We start from the raw sequence: 20,286 nt of genomic DNA on the forward strand, positions 1-20,286 counted from the left end.
GTCTCAAAATCCTATGATCATATAAAGGAATCCCAAAATTACCAAAAGAATGCATACACACACCAATACACACAGAGTTTAGCTAAAACATTAAACCCATTCTCCTAGACTTCTAGAGCTTAGAAAATACAATACTTATGTGAGAGATGATCTCTCAGAAGTGAAACCTCCTCAAAGTGCCATTAGTTCTTGTTAATGGTTCTGGTATTGTTGCTTTTGAGTGGTACACGTGTACCAACACTAAGTGAAGACCCCTCAGAATACAAGACTCCTTCCCCTAGCCTTCTCCCTCCCCTACTCTTAGATAGTGTTAGCAGAAATTTTCTGAGCCATAAGAGCATCCTGTCTATCTCATCCTCTAGCTAATTATATGACCTTGGTTGGGTAAAAGGCTGATGAAACTGTGAGGCCCTGAAAAGGGGAGCATGCTAACATAATTTCTGTACCTCTTTGATCTCTCTGTTACTGGTGTAGTTTTTACACGAATAGATTGTATACTTGAGGCTCAGTCAGTGAGTCAAGGGAAAGGGGATTAGGGTGGGCTGCTGCCTTAGGGTCTATATAATCTTGCTTTAAACAAAGAGCACCAACACTGTCGGGGCAGTTTAGGCAGCACGGGGGTGCACTTTCTCGAGAAAGTCAATAAAGAAATCTCTCCTTTTTGCAAACTTTTGTCAAGACTCTGGTTTTTAACTGAGTAAAACAATGAAACAATGTGAGATCTCTCGGATGGACTGAGTGTAGCAATGTCTTATACTGTTGCAAACTCGAGGTTGGTTACACTAACCTGAATAGGCCTAAGTTTCAGGTTCCTAGAAATTACATGATTTGTATTGTTACATCAGCATTAGGTAAGGGCTAATTACTACACAAGGATAAAATAGCTATGATTGGTAGTATTATAATGAGATTCCTTGTTTCTGGTGTAGATTTTCGCGTTTTTGATTGTAAGGCTGGAATTCCTGTCCAATGGGAATTTAAAGCCACTGTGGGGGGGTATCTCTGCCTTAGAGCTATATAACCTTTGTTCTGGCCTTTGTGCCTTGCCTGGCTTCTCTCAGACTGCGAAAGCAGACGCCCACTTCTCCCGAGAACGTAATAAATCTTTCTTTCACTTGATACCTAGAAAATCTCTGAGTGTTATTTTTGGGCAGCTGTACCACACATTTAAAAGCTACGACTGGACTTCCAGTGCCAATACGGCAGAATGAGGAAGAAAGCCTCCAAAGCCCACCCTAATTCCCCTCCAAACAACTGGTCTAGAAGCAGGGAAGCAACTTACCAACCGAGCAGGAAAGGTCTGTCTCACTGGGGTGGGAGGGGAATGAGGGTCCAAGAGCAGCAGCAGCCACCGCCAGCCTCACAGCAGGGGTTCTACTGCAAGGGGGCAATCCACCAGTGAGGCACGCCCTCCTGCAAACCAGCAGCCCCCTAGGCACGTGAGCAGTCTGACCCACACAGTAAGGCCCCATCCCAGCAACCCCACCCCTAGCACAATCTACCAGGAAGGCCTTGACCCCATTACTGACCAGTAGTGAAGTTCTGACTGGGATGGACAACATCAAGTTCCAGACAGACTCTAGGTGTTACCAGCAGGGAGACACTATTTCCATAGCAAACCAGCAGCAAGGCCCCACCCCTGGAGCAAGCTTGCAGCTAACACCCCTCCCCCTCCCCGCCCCCACACAGGGGAAGCCAACAGGGAGGCCCCATCCCCCAATACAAACCTAAAGGTCAGCCTGCCCCAGCACACAAAGCTTGAGAAAGTGCAGCACCAGAGCCCAATTCTCACATAAAAACAAGAAGTCACAAAAAAAGGCAAAAAATATGAGCAAAAAAAAAAAAAAGAGAGAGAGAGCTTGACTATAGAAAGTTACCACTGTGATAGGGAGGATCAAAGTCGCAAACTTAGAAAAGGACAATAGTATCAAAATGGCTACATATGGAACCTCAAAAAAAATGTGATTTTGTCTCAGGCCCACAAAGAATTCCTACAAGAGTTTAAAAAAGTATTTTGAAAACCAAATTAGAGAAGTAGAAGAAAAATTGGGAAAAGAAATGATAGAAATACAAGAGAATAATGGAAAAAAAGAGTCTCTCCCTGTCTTCCCTTTTCATCACTAGTGTATCATTTTCCTCTTTCTTTTTTTTTCCCCCTTTTAATCGTTGAAACATAAAATCTCCATCTTAATTGACTCTGTCTATACCCCTGCTGGCATCACAAATTTTTAGGTAATGGTTGTATTATCCTCACCCCCTTCTCATTAGAATGTAGACATGTGACCCTTATAAAATAGTTTCTGATTGCTCACTTGTATTTTCATATTTGTTTCTCGTGTTTCTCTTTTTTCCTCTGTATTTCAAAGGATTTTTATTAAGCTCTTTTAGTCAAGACTGCTCAGTCTTCCATTTCATTAAAAGTCTATTTATTTTTTTCACTTGTAGAATTATACTCACGTCTCCTGGCCAAGTTTTTTGGGGTTGTAGCTTAGATCTTTTGCCTTTTGGGATATCACATTCCATGCTTTGCTCTTCTTTATTGCAGTAAATGCTAAATCTAATCGTGACTGTGGTTTGCATGGACTTAACCCTTTACTTTCAGGCTGCTTATAATAGATTTTCTTTGACGTGGAAGTGCTAGATTTGGACTGTGAGATTCCTAGCAGTTAACATTTTGAGGTTTCTTGTAGTTAGTGACTGGCGGATTCTTTCTATTTTTACTTTGCCGTTTTGATACAACATATCTAGACATTTTTATGATTTCTTGAAATATGATCTCTAGGTTCTTTTTGGCCATGGCTTCCAGTTAGTCCACTGATCTTTTTTTAAGTAGTTCTCCTAATCTATTTTTGAGGTCAATTTTTTTTTCTATTATCATATTTTCTGCTACTTTTTTTTATCTTTGACTTTGTTTTAAATTTCTTGGTGTTTTGTGGGGTATTTACTGTTTGTTTTGTCTAATTTTCAGAGAGTCTTTTACTTGGTTAAGGTTTTACACCTTTTGTGACTAACTGCCAAATATCTTTCCAAATCTTCTGCAGAGCTCTTGTTTCCTTTCCAATTCTTTCTTCTATTGCCCTATTGAATTTACAATATTGATTTTAGCTCATAAAAATCCTCTGCCATATTTTCTTCTAGAAATTCTAATTGATTTTCTGTTCAAGTTGTGTTTTTCTCTGAAGCTTTGCTTGTAAGTATTTTAGTATTATTGCCCTCTTCTACAGATATGTCTAAGACAAAGGCCTCATAGCCCTTTAACTTTGTTTTTAGAGAAATCTTTAAAAACTTCAAGAAACCTGGTCAGGGCAACCCAGAATTACTGGCCTAGCTGGGAATTCTTTAGAGGCTGAATCTATGACAATGATCATTGAAATCCCACTGAATTTATTTCCTGGATGATGAACAAAGTCAAAGATCTTTGCTGAGCAACCCTAAGATCGGGCCTCTGAGCACTGAGTGGACTGCTAAGACCCTGCTCCTGGCCTAAGCTGCTGGCCTTACTGATGAGACACTTGGATTAGCTTTGGGAGTTCCTGCATTGCTGGCCCATCTTTGAACTCTGGACACCGAGTCCATGATCCCAGCTTATCTCTGTTCTATAATTCCTGCCAGTTCACTTGAATATAGGTTGACTTTTTTTTTACCTTGAGCTGGAATGATGATCCACTGTAATTTTACTTCTTATTGCTCATCTACTAGCTTATCCACATCGTCTAGCATTCTTGTTTGAATGATGCTGGAGTAGTTTCACAGGAAGACTGTCTGTTCTGCTTCTGACCTACTCTGCCTCCATGGAAATTCTCCAAAGTAATTGTATTTTAAAAGGAATGTTGTGTAGCTTATATCTTAAAACATGTCCCACTTCTACCCCACCCCCCAATGAACTCAATAGACATTCTAACAAAAACAAACAAAGAGGGAAGATATTTTTGGACCAGGATAGAGGGGACCTCAAATCACTATATAAGTATTTTACTATTCATCATATCAGAAATATTTAGTTCAGAAATCATGTTTAAGATAGGTTTGGAAACCATTTCTAAATTAAAGGAAATTCTATCCAGTAAAATGAGCAATTAGGTTTATTTAAAAAAAATCAAATCATAATGTTTTAGATACCATGATAATTTAATATCAAAGTTCCTCTGGCTCTGCCTGGAAAATTCTACATATAAGTGGTTTTGAACTTGGATCAGGCAAAATCCCTTTTGCTGGACAATTAAAACTTTTAGATTGTGAAGATCATATAATACATCCTGAAGCCCAAGAAGATGTGCCTTTTTATTATTTAATCTTTTGGATTATCCATGTGACCATTTTTCTCCATTTGCAAAGATAGGTCAAGGTTTAAATGGACACATATGTCACTGAAGTTAATTCACTGAGGCTGCCTTATTCATTTTTAACTTCTCATTTCCTTGTGATTTCTGCTGCTATTGCTGTTTTGAATATGAGGAATAAAAGGAACTGCTAGCACCAGTGTCACCTTTGTATGTTTCTTTCTTTCAGCTGAGCACTACAACATGAACACCGGATGGCTACAAGGCCATATGGTGTATGACTGACAAAGTTTGAAATGCACATTTTGCAAACTAAAACTTTTCACACTTTATAAAAGCATAAAGAGACATCTCTCTCTCTCTCTCTCTCTCTCTCTCTCTCTCTCTCTCTCTCTCTCTCTCTCTCTCTCTCTCTCTCTCTCCCTCCTCCCTCCCTCCCTCTCTCTCTCTCTCTCTCTCTCTCTCTCTCTCTCTCTCTCTGTGTGTCTCTCTCTCTGTCTGGTAAGGCAATTGTGATTAAGTGACTTGCACAGAGTCAGTGTTATGTGTCTGAAGATTTGAACTCAGGTCCTTCTAACTTCAGGTCTGGTGCTGTAATCCACTATGCCACCTAGCTGCTCTGTGCATCTCCTCTAAAAAAAACAAAACAAAAAAACAAAAACAGATATTTCTGCAGAATGCTGCTTGAATTACTTTAAAAATAAAAAGAAGGAAGAAGGAAGAAGGAAACTAGAAGAAGAAACTTTGAACTTGTGCTTATGACAAATCCCAAACTTTAAACTAAAATGCTAGAATTCTAGATATTAGCTTACACGATGTCAGCTCTTTTCCTTAGTCTGATGTTGTTTCTACCATACTGTCTCTACTTACTTGATCAGGGTTGAGGGTAGAGTATGACAAAAATGTGAGGATAGCAATTATAATAATATTAAATAGTTAAAGTCTATAAAATGCTTTACAAATGTAATCTAATTTTATCCTCATAACTACCCTGAAATGTAGGTGCTAATTATATCCTCACTTTATGGATAAGGAAACTGAAGCAGACCAAGACTTGCTCAGTCTTACAAAGAGGAAGAAGGAAACTAGAAGAAGAATCTTTGAACTTGTGCTTATGGCAAATCCAAAACTTTAAATTAAAATGCTAGAACTTGCGTTCCTTACTCCAACTCTATTGTGCTCCCTACCTGCCTTGTATGTTGTAAACCAATTAATGTCTGAGACAATAGATTTGTCTCTAGCTGAAAAAGACTGCATGACATAATTAAAAGAAAATTTGCATTTGGAGACAGGTGATCTGGGCTAGAATTTTACATGACCCTGGTACAAGCTACTTTATTTAACTTTGTTTCAGTTCCCTCAACTATGTAATGAAGGTAAAATATTTGGAAATATCTATATCACAGGTTTGTAATGGGGAAAGCGTTTTGTAAAATTCAAAGGTCTATAAATCTGAATTGGTAATGTTAGTGTTGTGAAGATTGAGAGGATTTTAAATGTTTATTTGCATATTGAAATGTTTGAATCTGTTGATCACAATGAAATTTTCCAAAAAATTAAAATATTGAAAGCAAGACAGTTTTGCAGCTTGTTTCAATAGGAAAGTAAAACACGTATTGTCTCTAATAGCTTTGCTCTGTCTCTGTAAAGCTATGGCTCTTTGCAGGACTTCACCAAATTCAAGTGAATTGTGAGGACTGGAAATTATATGTTTTATGCTTATTTGTATATCATACATTGATTGTCTAAAATATTAAAAGAGACAGGCCTATCCATTCACCTATGTCTTCTTGCTAGCCAACCAAATCATGACATGTAGATTAACATGGTCCCCTTTGATTATGACCTAGTCACCTCTTCAGAGTTGTACTTAAAATCCATCAACACATCTGGGAATAGAATGGAAAAAGGAAGGGAATATATTGGTCTTATTGGAAATCCCAGAATTATTTGTTATATAAGTAAGAAGTGGCTTTAGATCATCAGTCCTCTGGAAAGACTTTCTAAATTTGCTATCTCAGATCTGTTGGGTTACTGTTCCCTTGAAAATGAGCAAGTTTCATAGTTATAGTCAACTATGCCTTACCATCACTTTTGCTTAAACTTGGAGAGTAGGGAAGAAAAACAAGATCCTGGAAGCCACTGATCTCATCTACCCAAAATAAGTCTCTTCCTTTGAAAAAAATCCTCATATTTAGATACCACATAAAATCATGATAGTGACTTCTTATGATATACTACTGTTTATTAATAATTTGAAAAATACATCCAGAATGATTCCTGATCCATATAATTCTCTGGGATGTTTAATTAAAGATGCCTATGCTGTATCAAAATAGAAGGAAATTATATATTCCCAGCAGATTTTACTCAGTAGGGAAGTTCCATGATCTGTAGTTCATTTTCATGGCATTCCACAAATGATTGCATACATCTTCTGTAGTTATCCATTAAGGTAAAGATTAAATTTAAAACAATAATGAGATTTTTTACTCTTTAAAACAGTAAATTGCTTCTGGAAAAGCAAATTGTTAAAAAAGAAAAAAAGTCCTTGCTGCTATTCTGCATTCTAGCCCAGCTCTTTAAAAATGTATTTATTAAAGCTTTTTCTTATCCAAAAAAATCCCCTGATAAATTGATTAATCCTTGTCCAATAGTTTGCAACAATGGCTTCCACTGCTCACATTAATCATACTTCCAGCTGCTCATGTGCATAAATATCATGGAGGTCTGCATGCCTTCTATTGAATACAGAGGATTAATGGTATAATGAATGTGTTTGTACCTAGCTGTGTAGAGAAGCACTCAGGCCTTGTTCAGACTTAGCTTCATTTCAAAGAGTTTAAATAGTGATTTGATATATTAGAACATTACAAAGGTAGTAGGTGACCTCAGTTCATAATCCAACATTAACTGTGATGTTGGGTAAGATGATGATGACTGATGAGGATGGTTGATGATGATGATGTTAATGAAGATGATGATAAAAATAATAAATATAGAGAGAACTCCCTCCTCATGATGCAGATTAGCAACTTGCCCATGATTAAGGGTCTTAGAGAGTTGCCTGGGTGATTAAATGACTTGCCTATGGTAAGACATCTAGTATGTGACTGAGATAGATCTTTAACCCACACATTACTAACCCACGTATTGAGACTCACTTTCTGTGTCTCAATGTTACCTTCCATACATGTACCTATATACAAAAATATAGAAGGGAGAGTGAGAGACAGAGTCAGAGGTGAAGACAGAGACAGAGAGATACAGAGAGAGGAAAAGTGGAGAGAGGTATTGTTCAGGGGTCCTAAAACCAAGAAGCATCAGTTGGGACCTGGGTAGCTAGCTGGTACAGTGGATAGAGCATGGGCCTGGAGTCAAGAAGACCTGAGTTTAAATCTGGCCTGAGACGCTTACCAGCTATGTTAACCTGGGCAAGTCACTTAACATTGTTTGCCTAAATTTCCTCATCTATAAAATGAGCTGGAGAGGTAAACGGCAAACCATTCTACTATCTTTGCCAAGAAGACCCCAAATGTAGTTGTGAAGAGTTGGACATGACCAAAATGAATGAACAGCAAAATGAGTCAAGACTTTAAATCAGCTTTTGAGGATTCAAATCTAGTGCTCTCTCTGCTACACCTCACTTTCTCTAATCCTTGGTTTCTTTGCGTGTAAAATAAGGAGGTTGTAACCAGACTATCTCCATGCTCTTTTCTAAACCTGAAATTCTGTGATTCTCTGTCTGGATTGGTCTATCCTTCATATGGCTCCCTTTTTATGATTTGCTAGACTACCTGGCAAGTCATCAGAAATATCTCAGTGATTTTATTCAGGGCCAGTTTCACATGAAGATTTGACACCCTTAATACAGTGCATTTGGTCAAGGTTTTGAGCTTGACAGCATTTCCATCTGAAGCTAACTCTGAAGAAGTCTTAAGGCATATAAGAAGATATGACAAAACTATTGCATGGACCTCAAAGGGTTCTAGTCAGAGCTCTGTCAGGAACTGCTTGATTTTGGACCACTTACAAGAGCTCTATGTGCCTCTATTTTCCTATGCTTTTTTCCCCCTCCTTTACAGTAAGTAACAAAAACACATGAAAGATGTGACAATAGGGCCAAGAGGAATTTTTGACAACGCCAAGCCTGTTACTTATTTGCTATTCAGAGTATTCACAATTGTTTATCTTAAAAAATACTACAATGAAACCTAATTAATGAGAATGCAACTAAAGAGAATGTAGGGTTATTCAGATTTACCCCCATTTCCCACCCAAAATTGTAGGAGAAAGTGGAAGGAAACACAGAAACAAGCAGAAATAAAGGGATGAAAGAAAAAAAACAAGAATAACAACAATCACAAAACTTGCTAGGTATTATCGTATGGAGAAGAATGGATTTAGGGGAAGGGGAAGTGAGGAAGTGAAGAGAAGGGAGTAAATATTTATTAAGCACCTGTTGGACATTGTGTTAAGTGTTTTACGAATATCATCTCAGTACAATCTTCTCTCAAAGCCCAAGTTCATTAATGTATAGAGAGCACTAGACTTGAGATGAAAAAGCCTGAATTTAAAACCTGACTCCCTAATATGACTTATAGCTGTGGGAGAATTTGGAAACTATCTAGTCCAGTACCTTTCATCACTGAGTTTTACACTCAATTGGATGAACATTCACTGTGACTAAGAAAAAAAAATAGAATTATGTCTATTCTCAAAAAAAAACCCCTTAGGTTATTTAATCTTTCCCTCTGAAACAGAAAATTTCTCATGGAATTACTCTAGATGACATAGGAATACTACAAAAGTTTGAAAGTTAGCTGGTAGCTAGACTAAGACTTGGAATCCTGGAGATCTGAGTTTAAATGCTGCCTTAGCTACACTTAGCTGTGTTATGAACTAGAGCAAATCACTTGGTTTGGCTCAGAACCTTCCTCTGTAAAATGAGGATAAAAATAATACCTATTTCCTAAGGTTTTGAGAATAAAAAATTTCATTTGTAAAGCTCTTTGCAAATCTTAAAGTGACATATAAATGCTAGCTCTTATTATTAGAGAATGTTTGAGCTGCTTTTGGGAGGGAGCTCAGAAAGAAGGCCCAGATAGAAAATAGCCCTAAAGGTTTGTTTGTTTGTTTGCTTGTTTGTTTTTCTTTTTTAGAAAATAAGGCTGAGTGCCTCTGGGAGCCAAGATGGCAGAATAAATAGTAAATTGATGTAACTCACCCATATTCACCTCCAAACAACCACAAAATAGCACCACAAAATAAATCCTCGAACAGCAGAACCAGCAAAAAGATGGGGTAATACAATTTTTTAGCCCAAGAAAGTTGGAAGTTTGGCAAGAAAGGTCTGTCTCACTTGGGTAAAAGGAGAACACAGCCCAGAACAGGAAGTGTTCCAGCAAGTCAGCAGTAAGCCATGCTTCAGCAAACCAGTGGGAGATCCTGAGCCACAATGCAGTGGATCAGGCAAATGCCAACACCAGGTTCCTCCCATGTGCCTCAGCATAGCTGGGAATGAGAAGATGCCAGCTCTGAGAACTTTCACGTGCTTCAGCATAGCTCTGGGAAGACAGGCAACCTCCAGGTACCAGATCTCCATGTGTTTCAGCACAGTCTTGGGAAAATAGGCATTCTCCAATAGCCAGACTACTACATGATTCAGTGTAGCTCCTGGGGAAATGCAAAAATAACCCCACAAGCCTCAGCACATGCCAGACAAAAGTGCTGGACTCTAGCTCAGCACCAGGTAAGCTACCAGACACCTACAATCCCCAGAAGACCACACCTCCTCAAACAAGCACCAGAGATGAGGGCCTCCCATGGGCCTCAGGGCAACACCAGTGCAGCACCAGGTAAATAGCCAGGGACTGCAGACTCTGGCACAAGAAGCCTGAGACACTGCCCCTTCCACCTAAGAGTAGAGCTCAAATTTAAAAGAAAGGAAAAAGGCCAAAAAAGATGAGCAAAAAAAAAAATCTGACCATAGAGTTATTATGGTGACAGGAAGATCAAGACACAAACTCAGCATAGGAAAAGAAAAATGTCAAAATATGTATGGGCAAAACCACAAAGGAAAATGGGAAATGATCTCAAGCCCAGAAAGAACTCATGTAAGAGCTCAAAAAGGAGTTTCAAAATCATATAAGAGAGGTAGAAGATAAAATGGGAAAAGAAATGCAAGTGATGGAAGAGAATTATGAAAAAAAGGAGTCAACAGCTTAGAAAAAGAAAAGAACTGCTTAAAAAAATAGAATTTGCCAAATGGAAAAGTAGATACAAAAATCCACTGAAGAAAACAGCACCTTAAACAATTGGCCAAATGGAAAAGGAAGTACAAAAGCTGAGGAAAACAACTTATTAAAAGTTGGAATTGTGCAAGTAGAAGCAAATGACTCCATGAGACATCAAGAATCAATCAAACAAATAAAAAAAATAGAAGAAAATGTAAAATACCTCACTGGGATAACAACTGACCTGGAAAATAGATCCAGGAGAGACAATGTCAGAATCATTGGACTACCTGAAAGCCAAAATCAAAAGGAGGACCTGAACAGAATCTTTCAAAAAATTATCAAGGAAAACTGCCCTGATGTCCTAGAACCAGAGGTCAAAATAGGCATTAAAAGAATCCAATGATCACCTCAGGAAACAGATCCCAAAATAAAAACTCCAAGAAACATTGTAGCTAAATTGAAGAATTATCAGGTCAAGGGAAAAAAATACTTCAAGTAGGCAAAAAGAAATAATTCAAATATCAGGGAGTGACAATCAGTATTACACAGGACTTAGCAGCTGCAACATTAAAAGTCACAGAACATTATATTCCAGAAGGCAAAGGAAGCTAGAACTAAAATTGAGAATCACCTACCCAGTGAAATTGAGCATAATACGTCAAGGGGAAAAAATGGTCATTAAATGAAATAGAAGGATTTCAAGCTTTCATAATGAAAAAAAAGTAATTCTTAAAAATTGCACTACTAAGTAGTACAGCTAGAAGGAATATACCTAGAGTGTATGGTTATAATGTGAATTTGAGGGAATGACATAAAAATAATTAAGGGATGAGAAAGAGCAGTACACTGGGTGCAGAAGAAAGGGAGAGGTAGAATGGGGTAAATTATTTCACAGGAAGACGTGTGAAAAACCTATTAGAGTGGAGGGTGGACAATGGGCATTGCTTGAATCTTACTCTTATCAGTATTGGCTCAAAGAAGGAATAATATATACAATCATTTGGAGACAGAAATCTTTCTTACATGACAGGAAAGTAGGAGGGGAGGAGATTAATTAAAGGGGCAGGGGAGACTGACAGATGAGAGGGTAAACTTCGGAGAGGCAGTAAACAGAAGCAAAACACTACTGAGGACAGAAATGGTGAAAGGAATATGAAGGCAAACAGGAAGAAAAAAAGATGGAGGGAAATACACAGTTAGTAATGATAACTATGAATGTACTCTCACATAAAATGGTAACAGTTAACAGAGTGGATAAAAAAACAGAATCTTACAATATGTTGTTTACAAGACACACACTTGAAGCAGAGAGACACAAAAAGAGTAAAGATAAGGGGCTGGAGGAGAATCTATTATGCTTCAGCTTAAGTGGAAAAAAAAAGCAGGAGTAGCAATCCTGATCTCAGACAAAGCAAAAACAAAAGTAGATCTAATTAAAAGAGATAAGGAATGAAACTACATCTTGCTCAAAGTTCCATAGACAATGAAATCACGTCAATATTAAACATATGTGCACCAAGTGGTACAGCATCCAAATTCATTTTTTAAAATTAATTTATTTCAGGGCAGCTAGGTGGCACAGTGGATAGAGCACCGGCCCTGAAGTCAGGAGGACCTGAGTTCAAATGTGGCCTCAGAGCAAACACTTGACATTTACTAGCTGTGTGACCCTGGGCAAGTCACTTAACACCAATTGCCTAAAAAAAAATTCACATAAATTAATTTATTTCTTTTTACTTTTCTTTTTTTTTTTGAATTATATTTTATTTTATTTTTTAAATTTTATTAATTTATTTTGATTTATCAACAATCACTTCCATATGCTTTTGAGTTGAAACTTTTTCTCCCCTTCCTCCCCCACCTCCCCAAGACGCGCACAATCTGATATAGGCTTTACTTTTACATACCCATTAAACATATTTTCAAATTAGTAAAGTTGTAAGTAAAAATTAAAATCAATAGGAGGAACCATCAGAAAGATGAAACAAAACTCAACAGAAGGTAAAAATAAGTTATAACGATTTGATTTCTGTAGTTCTTTCTTTGGATGCAAACAGTATTTTCCACCCCGAGGCCTCTGGAGATGTCTTAGAACCTTGTAATGCTGAAAAGGGTTCAGTTTAACAATATTAGTCATTGCATAACGTGGCTGTTAATGTACACAAAGTCCTCTTGGTTCTGCTCACTTCACTCAGCATCAGACCATACAAGTCTTTCCAGGGTTTTCTTAAGTCAGCCTCTTTATCATTTCTTACAGCACAATAGTATTCCATTACATTCATATACCACTACTTGCTCGGCCATTCCCCAATTGATGGGCATCCTCTCAATTTCCAATTCTTTGCCACCACAAAAAGAGCTGCTATGAATATTTTTGTACATGTGGGTCCTTTTCCCATTTGTTTGATCTCTTTGGGATATAGCCCTAGAAGTGCTATTGCTGGATCAAAGGGTATGCACATTTTTGTAGCCCTTTGGGCATAGTTCCAAATTGTTCTCCAAAATGGTTGGATCATTTCACAACTCCACCAACAATGTATTAGTATTCCAATTTTCCCACATCTTCTCCAACATTTATCATTTTCCTGTTTTGTCATGTTGGCCAATCTGATAGGTGTGATGTGGTACCTCAGAGTTGTTTTGATTTGCATTTCTCTAATCAATAAATTTAGAGCATTTTTTCATATGACTATAGATGGCTTTAATTTCTTCATCTGAGAACTGTCTGTTCATATCCTTTGACCATTTATTAATTGGGGAATGGCTTGTGTTTTTATAAATTTTTCTTAATTCTCTATGTATTTTAGAAATGAGGCCTTTATCAGAGAGACTGGTTGTAAAAATTCTTTCCCAATTTTCTACCTTCCTTCTAATCTTAGTTGCATTGGCTTTGTTTGTGCAAAAACTTTTCAATTTAATGTAATCAAAATTATCCATTTTGCTTTTCATAATGTTCTCTATCTCCTGTTTGGTCATGAATTCTTCTGTTCTCCATAGATCTGATAGGTAAACTATTCCTTGTTCTCCCAGTTTACTTATGGTATCAGCCTTTATATCTAAGTCATGAACCCATTTTGACTTTATTTTGGTATATGGTGTGAGATTTGGGTCTATGCCTAGTTTCTGCCATACTCTTTTCCAGTTTTCCCAGCAGTTTTTTTCAAAGAGTGGGTTCTTATCCCAGAAGCTGGGGTCTTTGGGTTTATCAAATAATAGATTACTATAGTCATTTACTGTGTCTTGCATATTTAACCTATTCCACTGATCCACCTCCCTATTTCTTAGCCAGTACCAAGCAGTTTTGATGATTGCTGCTTTATAATACAATTTAAGATCTGGAATTGCTAGGCCACCTTCCCCTGCATTTCTTTTCATTAGTTCCTTTGATATTCTGGACCTTTTGTTTTTCCAAATGAATCTTGTATTATTTTTTCTAACTCTATAAAATAATTTTTGGTAGTTTGATTGGTATGGCACTGAATAAGTAAATTAGCTTAGGTAGGATTGTCATTTTTATTATATTAGCTCGGCCTACCCATGAGCAACTGATGTTTTTCCAATTATTTAGATCTGATTTTATTTGTGTGAAAAGTGTTTTGTAATTGTGTTCATAGAGTTCCTGGGTTTGTTTCGGAGGTAGACTCCTAAATATTTTATAATGTCTACAGTAAGTTTAAATGGGATTTCTCTTTCTATCTCTTGCTGTTGGGCTTTGTTGGTAATATATAGAAATGCTGATGATTTATGTGGGTTTATTTTATAGCCTGCAACTTTGCTAAAGTTGTTTATTATTTCAAGTAGTTTTTTACTTGATTCTCTAGGATTCTCTAAGTATATCATCATGTCATCTGCAAAGAGTGATAGCTTTGTTTCTTCTTTGCCTATTCTAATGCCTTCAATTTCTTTTTCTTCTCTTATTGCTAAAGCTAAGGTTTCCAGTACAATATTGAATAACAGTGGTGATAATGGACATCCTTGTTTCACCCCCGATCTTATTGGAAATGCTTCTAGCCTGTCCCCATTACATATAATGCTTGCTGAAGGTTTTAGATATATGCTATTTATTATTTTAAGGAAGACTCCATTTATACCTATGCTTTCTAGTGTTTTTAATAGGAATGGGTGTTGTATTTTATCAAAAGCTTTTTCTGCATCTATTGAGATGATCATGTGGTTTCTGTTGGTTTTGTTGTTGATATGCTCAATGATGCTGATAGTTTTCCTAATATTGAACCAACCCTGCATTCCTGGTATAAATCCTACCTGGTCATAGTGTATTATTCTTGTGATAAGTTGCTGCAATCTACTTGCTAGTATTTTGTTTAAAATTTTTGCATCTATATTCATTAGAGAAATTGGTCTATAATTTTCTTTCTCTATTTTGACTCTTCCTGGTTTAGGTATCAACACCATATTTGTATCATAAAAAGAATTTGGTAAGACTCCTTCTTCACCTATTTTCCCAAATAGTCTATATAGTATTGGAATTAATTGTTCTTTAAATGTTTGATAGAATTCATGTAAATCCATCTGGCCCTGGAGATTTTTTCCTAGGGAGTTCATCAATGGCTTGTTCAATTTCTTTTTCTGAGATGGGGTTATTTAAGTATTTTACTTCCTCTTCGTTAATCTGGGCAATTTATATTTTTGTAAATATGTATCCATTTCACTAAGATTGTCAAATTTGTTGGCATATAGTTGGGCAAAATAATTCCTAATTATTGTTTTAATTTCCTCTTCCTTGGTGGTAGCTTCCCTTTTCATTCTTGATACTAGTAATTTGGTTTTCTTCTTTCTTTTTTTTAATTAAATTAACCAAAGGTTATCTATTTTATTGTTTTTTCATAAAACCAGCTCTTAGTTTTATTTATTAGTTCAATAGTTTTCTTAATTTCAATTTTATTAATTTTTCCTTTGGTTTTCAATATTTCTAATTTGGTGTTTAGTTGAGGATTTTTAATTTGTTCTTTTTCTAGTTTTTTTAGTTGTATGCCCAATTCATTAATGTCCTCTTTTTCTATTTTATTTATGTAAGCATTTAGAGATATAAAACTTCCCCTAAGAACTGCTTTTGCTGCATCCCATAGGTTTTGGTATGTTGTCTCATTATTGTCATTCTCTTGAATGAAATTATTGATTGTTTCTATGATTTGTTGTTTGACCCAATCATTTTTTAGGATTAGATTATTTAGTTTCCAATTATTTTTTAGTCTATCTTTCCATGGCCCTTTATTACATATAATTTTTATTGCATCATGATCTGAAAAGGATGCATTTAATATTTCTGCCTTTCTGCATTGGATTGTGAGGTTTTTATGCCCTAGTACATGGTCAATTTTTGTGTATGTGCCATGTACTGCGAAAAAAGTATATTCCTTTCTATCCCCATTCAGTTTTCTCCAGAGGTCTATCATACCTAACTTTTCTAATGTTCTATTCACCTCCTTAACTTCTTTCTTGTTTATTTTGTGGTTAGACTTATCTAGTGCTGAGAAGGGGAGGTTCAGGTCCCCCACTAGTATAGTTTTGCTATTTCTTCCTGTAACTCCCTGAACTTCTCCTGTAAGAATTTGGATGCTATACCATTTGGTGCATATATATTTAGTAATGATATTACTTCATTGTCTATGGTGCCTTTTAGCAGGATGTAGTTTCCTTCCTTATCTCTTTTGATTAGATCTATTTTTGCTTTTGCTTTGTCTGAGATCAGGATTGCTACCCCTGCTTTTTTTACTTCAGCTGAGCATAATATATTCTGCTCCAGCCTTTTACCTTTACCCTGTATGTGTCACTCTTTTTCAAATGTGTTTCCTGTAAACAACATATTAGGATTTTTTTAATCCATTCTGCAATCCATTTCCGTTTTATGGAGAGTTCATCCCATTCACATTCACAGTTATGATTACTATCTGTGTCTTTTTCTCCATCCTTTCCCCCCATTTATGCTTTTCTTTCTCCTTTTTCCTTTCCCCTTCACTAGTGTTTTGCTTTTGACCACTGCCTCCTTCAGTCCCTCCCCCCTTTTATTATCCCTTTCCCTTTTCTTCCCCTTTATCTTACTGCTTCTTCCCTCCCTTCTTTCCCCCCCCCTTCTTTTCTCCCTTTTCCCTCCTACTGCCTATAGGGCAAGTTAGATTTCTATACCTAACTGATTATATTATGCCCTTCTTGAGCCAAATCTGATGAGAGTAAGGTTCAAACAATGCTCCCCCCTTCTTTCCCTCTGCTGTAATAGGATTTTGTGTCTTTTCCTGTAATGTAATTTACCCTTGTCTGCCTCCTCCTTTCTCAGTACATTTTCTAAGATCAGATTGATCCACTTATTTGGATCCATTTAACCCACTTGATTAGATTTTTTTTTATCATTACATCAAAGTCAACTAATATCCACCCTCTTTATGTATACTCCTTTAACAAGGTGTAATAACAATACAGTTCTCAAGGGTTGCAAGTCATATTCCCTTGTAGGGGTTTAAACAGCCCCCCCTTAACAACATATTGTATCTTCTGTCCCATTTACCTTTTTAAGTCCTTCTTGAGTCCTGTACTTGAAGATCAAATTTTTTGTTGAGCTCTGGTCTTTTTATCAGGAAAGTTTGGAAGTCTCCTATTTCGTTGAATATCCACCTCCTCCTTGAAAAATGATGCTCATTTTTGCTGGGTAATTGATCCTTGGCTGCATTCCAAGCTCCTTTGCCTTAGGAATATCATGTTCCATGCCCTGCGGTCTTTTAATGTAGAAGCTGCAAGGTCCTGTGTAATCCTGACTGTGGTTCCATGATATTTAAATTCTTTCTGGCTGCTTGCAGCACCTTCTCTTTCATCTGGTAATTTTGGAATTTTGCTATTATATTCTTGGTGTTGTCAATTTGGGATCTCTTTTAGGTGGTGATCGGTGGATTCTTTCTATGGTTATTTTCCCTTCTGGTTCTAGGACTTCCGGGCAGTTTTCCTTTATGATTTCCTGAAAGATACTGTCCAGGCTCTTTTTTTCATCATGATTTTCAGGTAGTCCAATAATTTTTAAATTGTCTCTCCTGAGTCGATTTTCCAGGTCGGTTGTTTTACTGATGAGGTATTTTACATTTTCATCTTTTTTTATTTTTTTTTTCTGTTTGACTGATTCTTGCTCTCTCATAGAGACATTAGTTTCCATTTGTCCAATTCTAGTTTTTAACAGATTGTTTTCTTCTGTTAGTTTTTGTACTTCCTTCTTCAACTGGCCAATTGTGTTTTTTAGGGACTTGTTTTCTTCAGTGTACTCTTCTGTTAGTTTTTTTCCTTCCCTTCTTCATTTGGCCAATTGTGTTTTTAGGGACTTGTTTTCTTCAGTGTATTTTTTTTCCAATTGGCCAATTGTATTTTTGAAGGACTCTACCTCTCTCATTTGACTATTAAAATCCTTCTTGAGCTCTTCTAAGAAGGCCTTTTGGGCTTCAGACCAGTTCATATTCCCTTTTGTTGTTGCAGATGTGGGTTTGTTGACAATGTTGTCCTCTTCAGAATTTCTGTCTTGATCTTCACTCTTCTCATAATATGAATCTATGGTACGTTTCTTTTTACTCATGGTGTTTCTTTATTCCCTGGCCTTTAAAGAGATTGAGCTCTCCTGCTGGGGAACAGAGGGTACTGACCCAAGCTTCTTGTGTTGGGAGCCTAGGTCTTGGTCACTGGCTTTGTGTTCTGGGGCCTCTTATGCTTGGGATTTCTGGCAGCTTACCTTGTGTTGGGCTGGAATCAGCAAGGCTGGAACTTTCAGGCAATTCTAGGTTGCCTGCTTTTCCTTTCCTTTAGCTTTCTTCTGCTCCTTTTAGATGGGTGCTGCAGGATGTTTATCTGCCTGGGGCTCCCTGCAGTGTTGTCTCCCTCGGTTCTGCTAATGCACTGGGAGATTCCTTTGCAGTGGAGTGCCGAGGCTCCTGGTGGTTTTTTGAGCTGGTTTCCACGGTTCCCCCCCTCACTGAGGCACTGGAGGTCCAGGTGTTGGTGTTTGCCTGCTCTACCACCTGGGCTTCAGGATTTCTTCACAATTGGAGGCTTCAGCTCACCTGGTGTTGGGTTGGAATCAGCAAGGCGGGCTTTAGGAAGCCTTTAGGTTGTTTTCTTCACCTCCTTTCAGATGAATGCCCAGGGTACTTATCGCCTGGGGCCCCTTGTTTTGCTGAGGCACTGGGAGATTTGTTTGCTGGGCTACTGCACTGCTGCTCCTTGTCTTTTCTTCTAGTTCAGGTGTTCCAGGGTTTTTTTTTTTTCCTGGGCTGATATTTTCTGGGTTTGCAGAGGTTGATAGGGGAGAGTGAGAGTGACTACCTTTTCACTCTGCCATCTTGGCTCCCAGAAGCAGAAGTCCATTTTTAGTTTTCAACATTCACTTCCATAAGCTTTTGAGTTATAAATTTTCTCTTCTTCCTTCCCCTCCTCCCCAAGATGGCATGTGATCTGATATAGGCTCCACATATTCATTCCTATTAAACATATTTTCACATTATTCATGTTGTAAAGAAGAATTAGAAATAATAGAGGGAACCACAAGAGAGAAGAAAGAAAACAAAACAGAAGAAAAAAAAGAGCAAATAGTATAGCATCCAAATTATTAAAGGAGAAGTTAAGTGAGCTGCAGGTTCATGACCAAACAAGAGATAGGGAGCAATACAAAAGGTAAAATAAATAATTTAAAAAAGATTTTATACCAACAAAATCAATGCAACCAAGATTAGAAGGAAAGCAGGAAGCTAGGGAAGAATATTTACAGACAGTGTCTCTGATAAAGGTCTCATTTCTCAAATACATAGAGAACTGAGTCAAATTTATAAGAATACAAATTGTTCCCCAATTGATAAAGGGTTAAAGAATATGAACAGGCAGTTTTCACGTAAAGAAATTAAAGCTATCTATAGGCATGTGAAGAAGAGTCTAAATTATTTTTGATTAGAGAAATGCAAATTAAAACAACTCTGAGGTATCACTTCACATCAATCAGATTGGCTAATATGACACAAAAGGAAAATGATAAATATTGGAGAGGATGGGAGACAATTGGTACACTAATGCATTGTTGATGAAGTTGCAAACTGTTCCAACCATTCTGGAGAGCAATTTGGAAGTATGCTCAAGACCAATCAAACCGTATATATCCTTTGATCTAGCAATAGCACTTCTAGGGCTGTATCCCAAAGAGATCATTAAAAAGGGAAAAGGATCTACATGTGTGAAAATGTTTGTAGCAGCCCTTTTCTTGGTGGCAAAATATTGGAAATTTAGGGAATGCCCATCAGTTGGGGAATGGCTGAACAAGCTGTGGTAGGTGAATATAATGGAATACAATGTGCAATAAGGAATGATGAATAGGCAGATTTCAGAAAATCCTGGAAAGACTTGTACAAATTGATGCCAAGTGAAATGAGCAGGACCAGGAATACATTTTACACAGTATCAGCAACAGTGTGTGATGATCAACCATGAATGACTCGGCTCTTCTCCAAGACAAGTGTAAAAGGACCCCGAAGGAAAAGGCTCTTCACATCCAGATAAAGAACTGATGGGCTCTGAATGCAGTTAGGAGCATATTTTTTTAAACTTACTTTATTCTTTTTCATGTTCTTTTTTCTTTTTGAACTGTTTCTTCTTTGAGAACTGTGACTAATATGGAAATATGTTTTACGTAATAGTACATGTATAACTTATATCAAATTGCCTAACATTTTAGGAAGAAGAGCAGGGAGGGAGGGAGAGAGAAAAATTTGGAGCTCAAAATCTCATAAAAATGA

The 20,286-nt window shown here is 37.1% G+C and overlaps 1 protein-coding gene across 3 annotated transcripts in view; it reads right to left on the reverse strand.

The window, feature by feature from the left end:
- CNTNAP5 (contactin associated protein family member 5) overlaps positions 1–20,286 on the reverse strand; it is a 915,392-nt gene that overhangs the window by 536,508 nt on the left and 358,598 nt on the right. Inside the window, exon 1 of one of the 3 annotated variants that reach the window (XM_020963129.1) lies at positions 1,530–1,612. The exons of 1 other annotated variant lie outside the window; for it this stretch is intronic. In XM_020963129.1, the coding sequence (XP_020818788.1) occupies positions 1,530–1,562 (33 nt within the window). In that variant the 5' untranslated portion in view covers positions 1,563–1,612. Of the gene's footprint in view, positions 1–1,282; positions 1,400–1,529; positions 1,613–20,286 lie in introns of those variants that run through there. One more of the 3 variants, XM_078146792.1, reaches the window with a different exon arrangement.

This window comes from Phascolarctos cinereus, unplaced genomic scaffold (assembly GCF_003287225.1).
Source record: "Phascolarctos cinereus isolate Bilbo 61053 unplaced genomic scaffold, phaCin_HiC Scaffold_726;HRSCAF=1367, whole genome shotgun sequence".
Lineage (NCBI taxonomy): Eukaryota > Metazoa > Chordata > Mammalia > Diprotodontia > Phascolarctidae > Phascolarctos > Phascolarctos cinereus.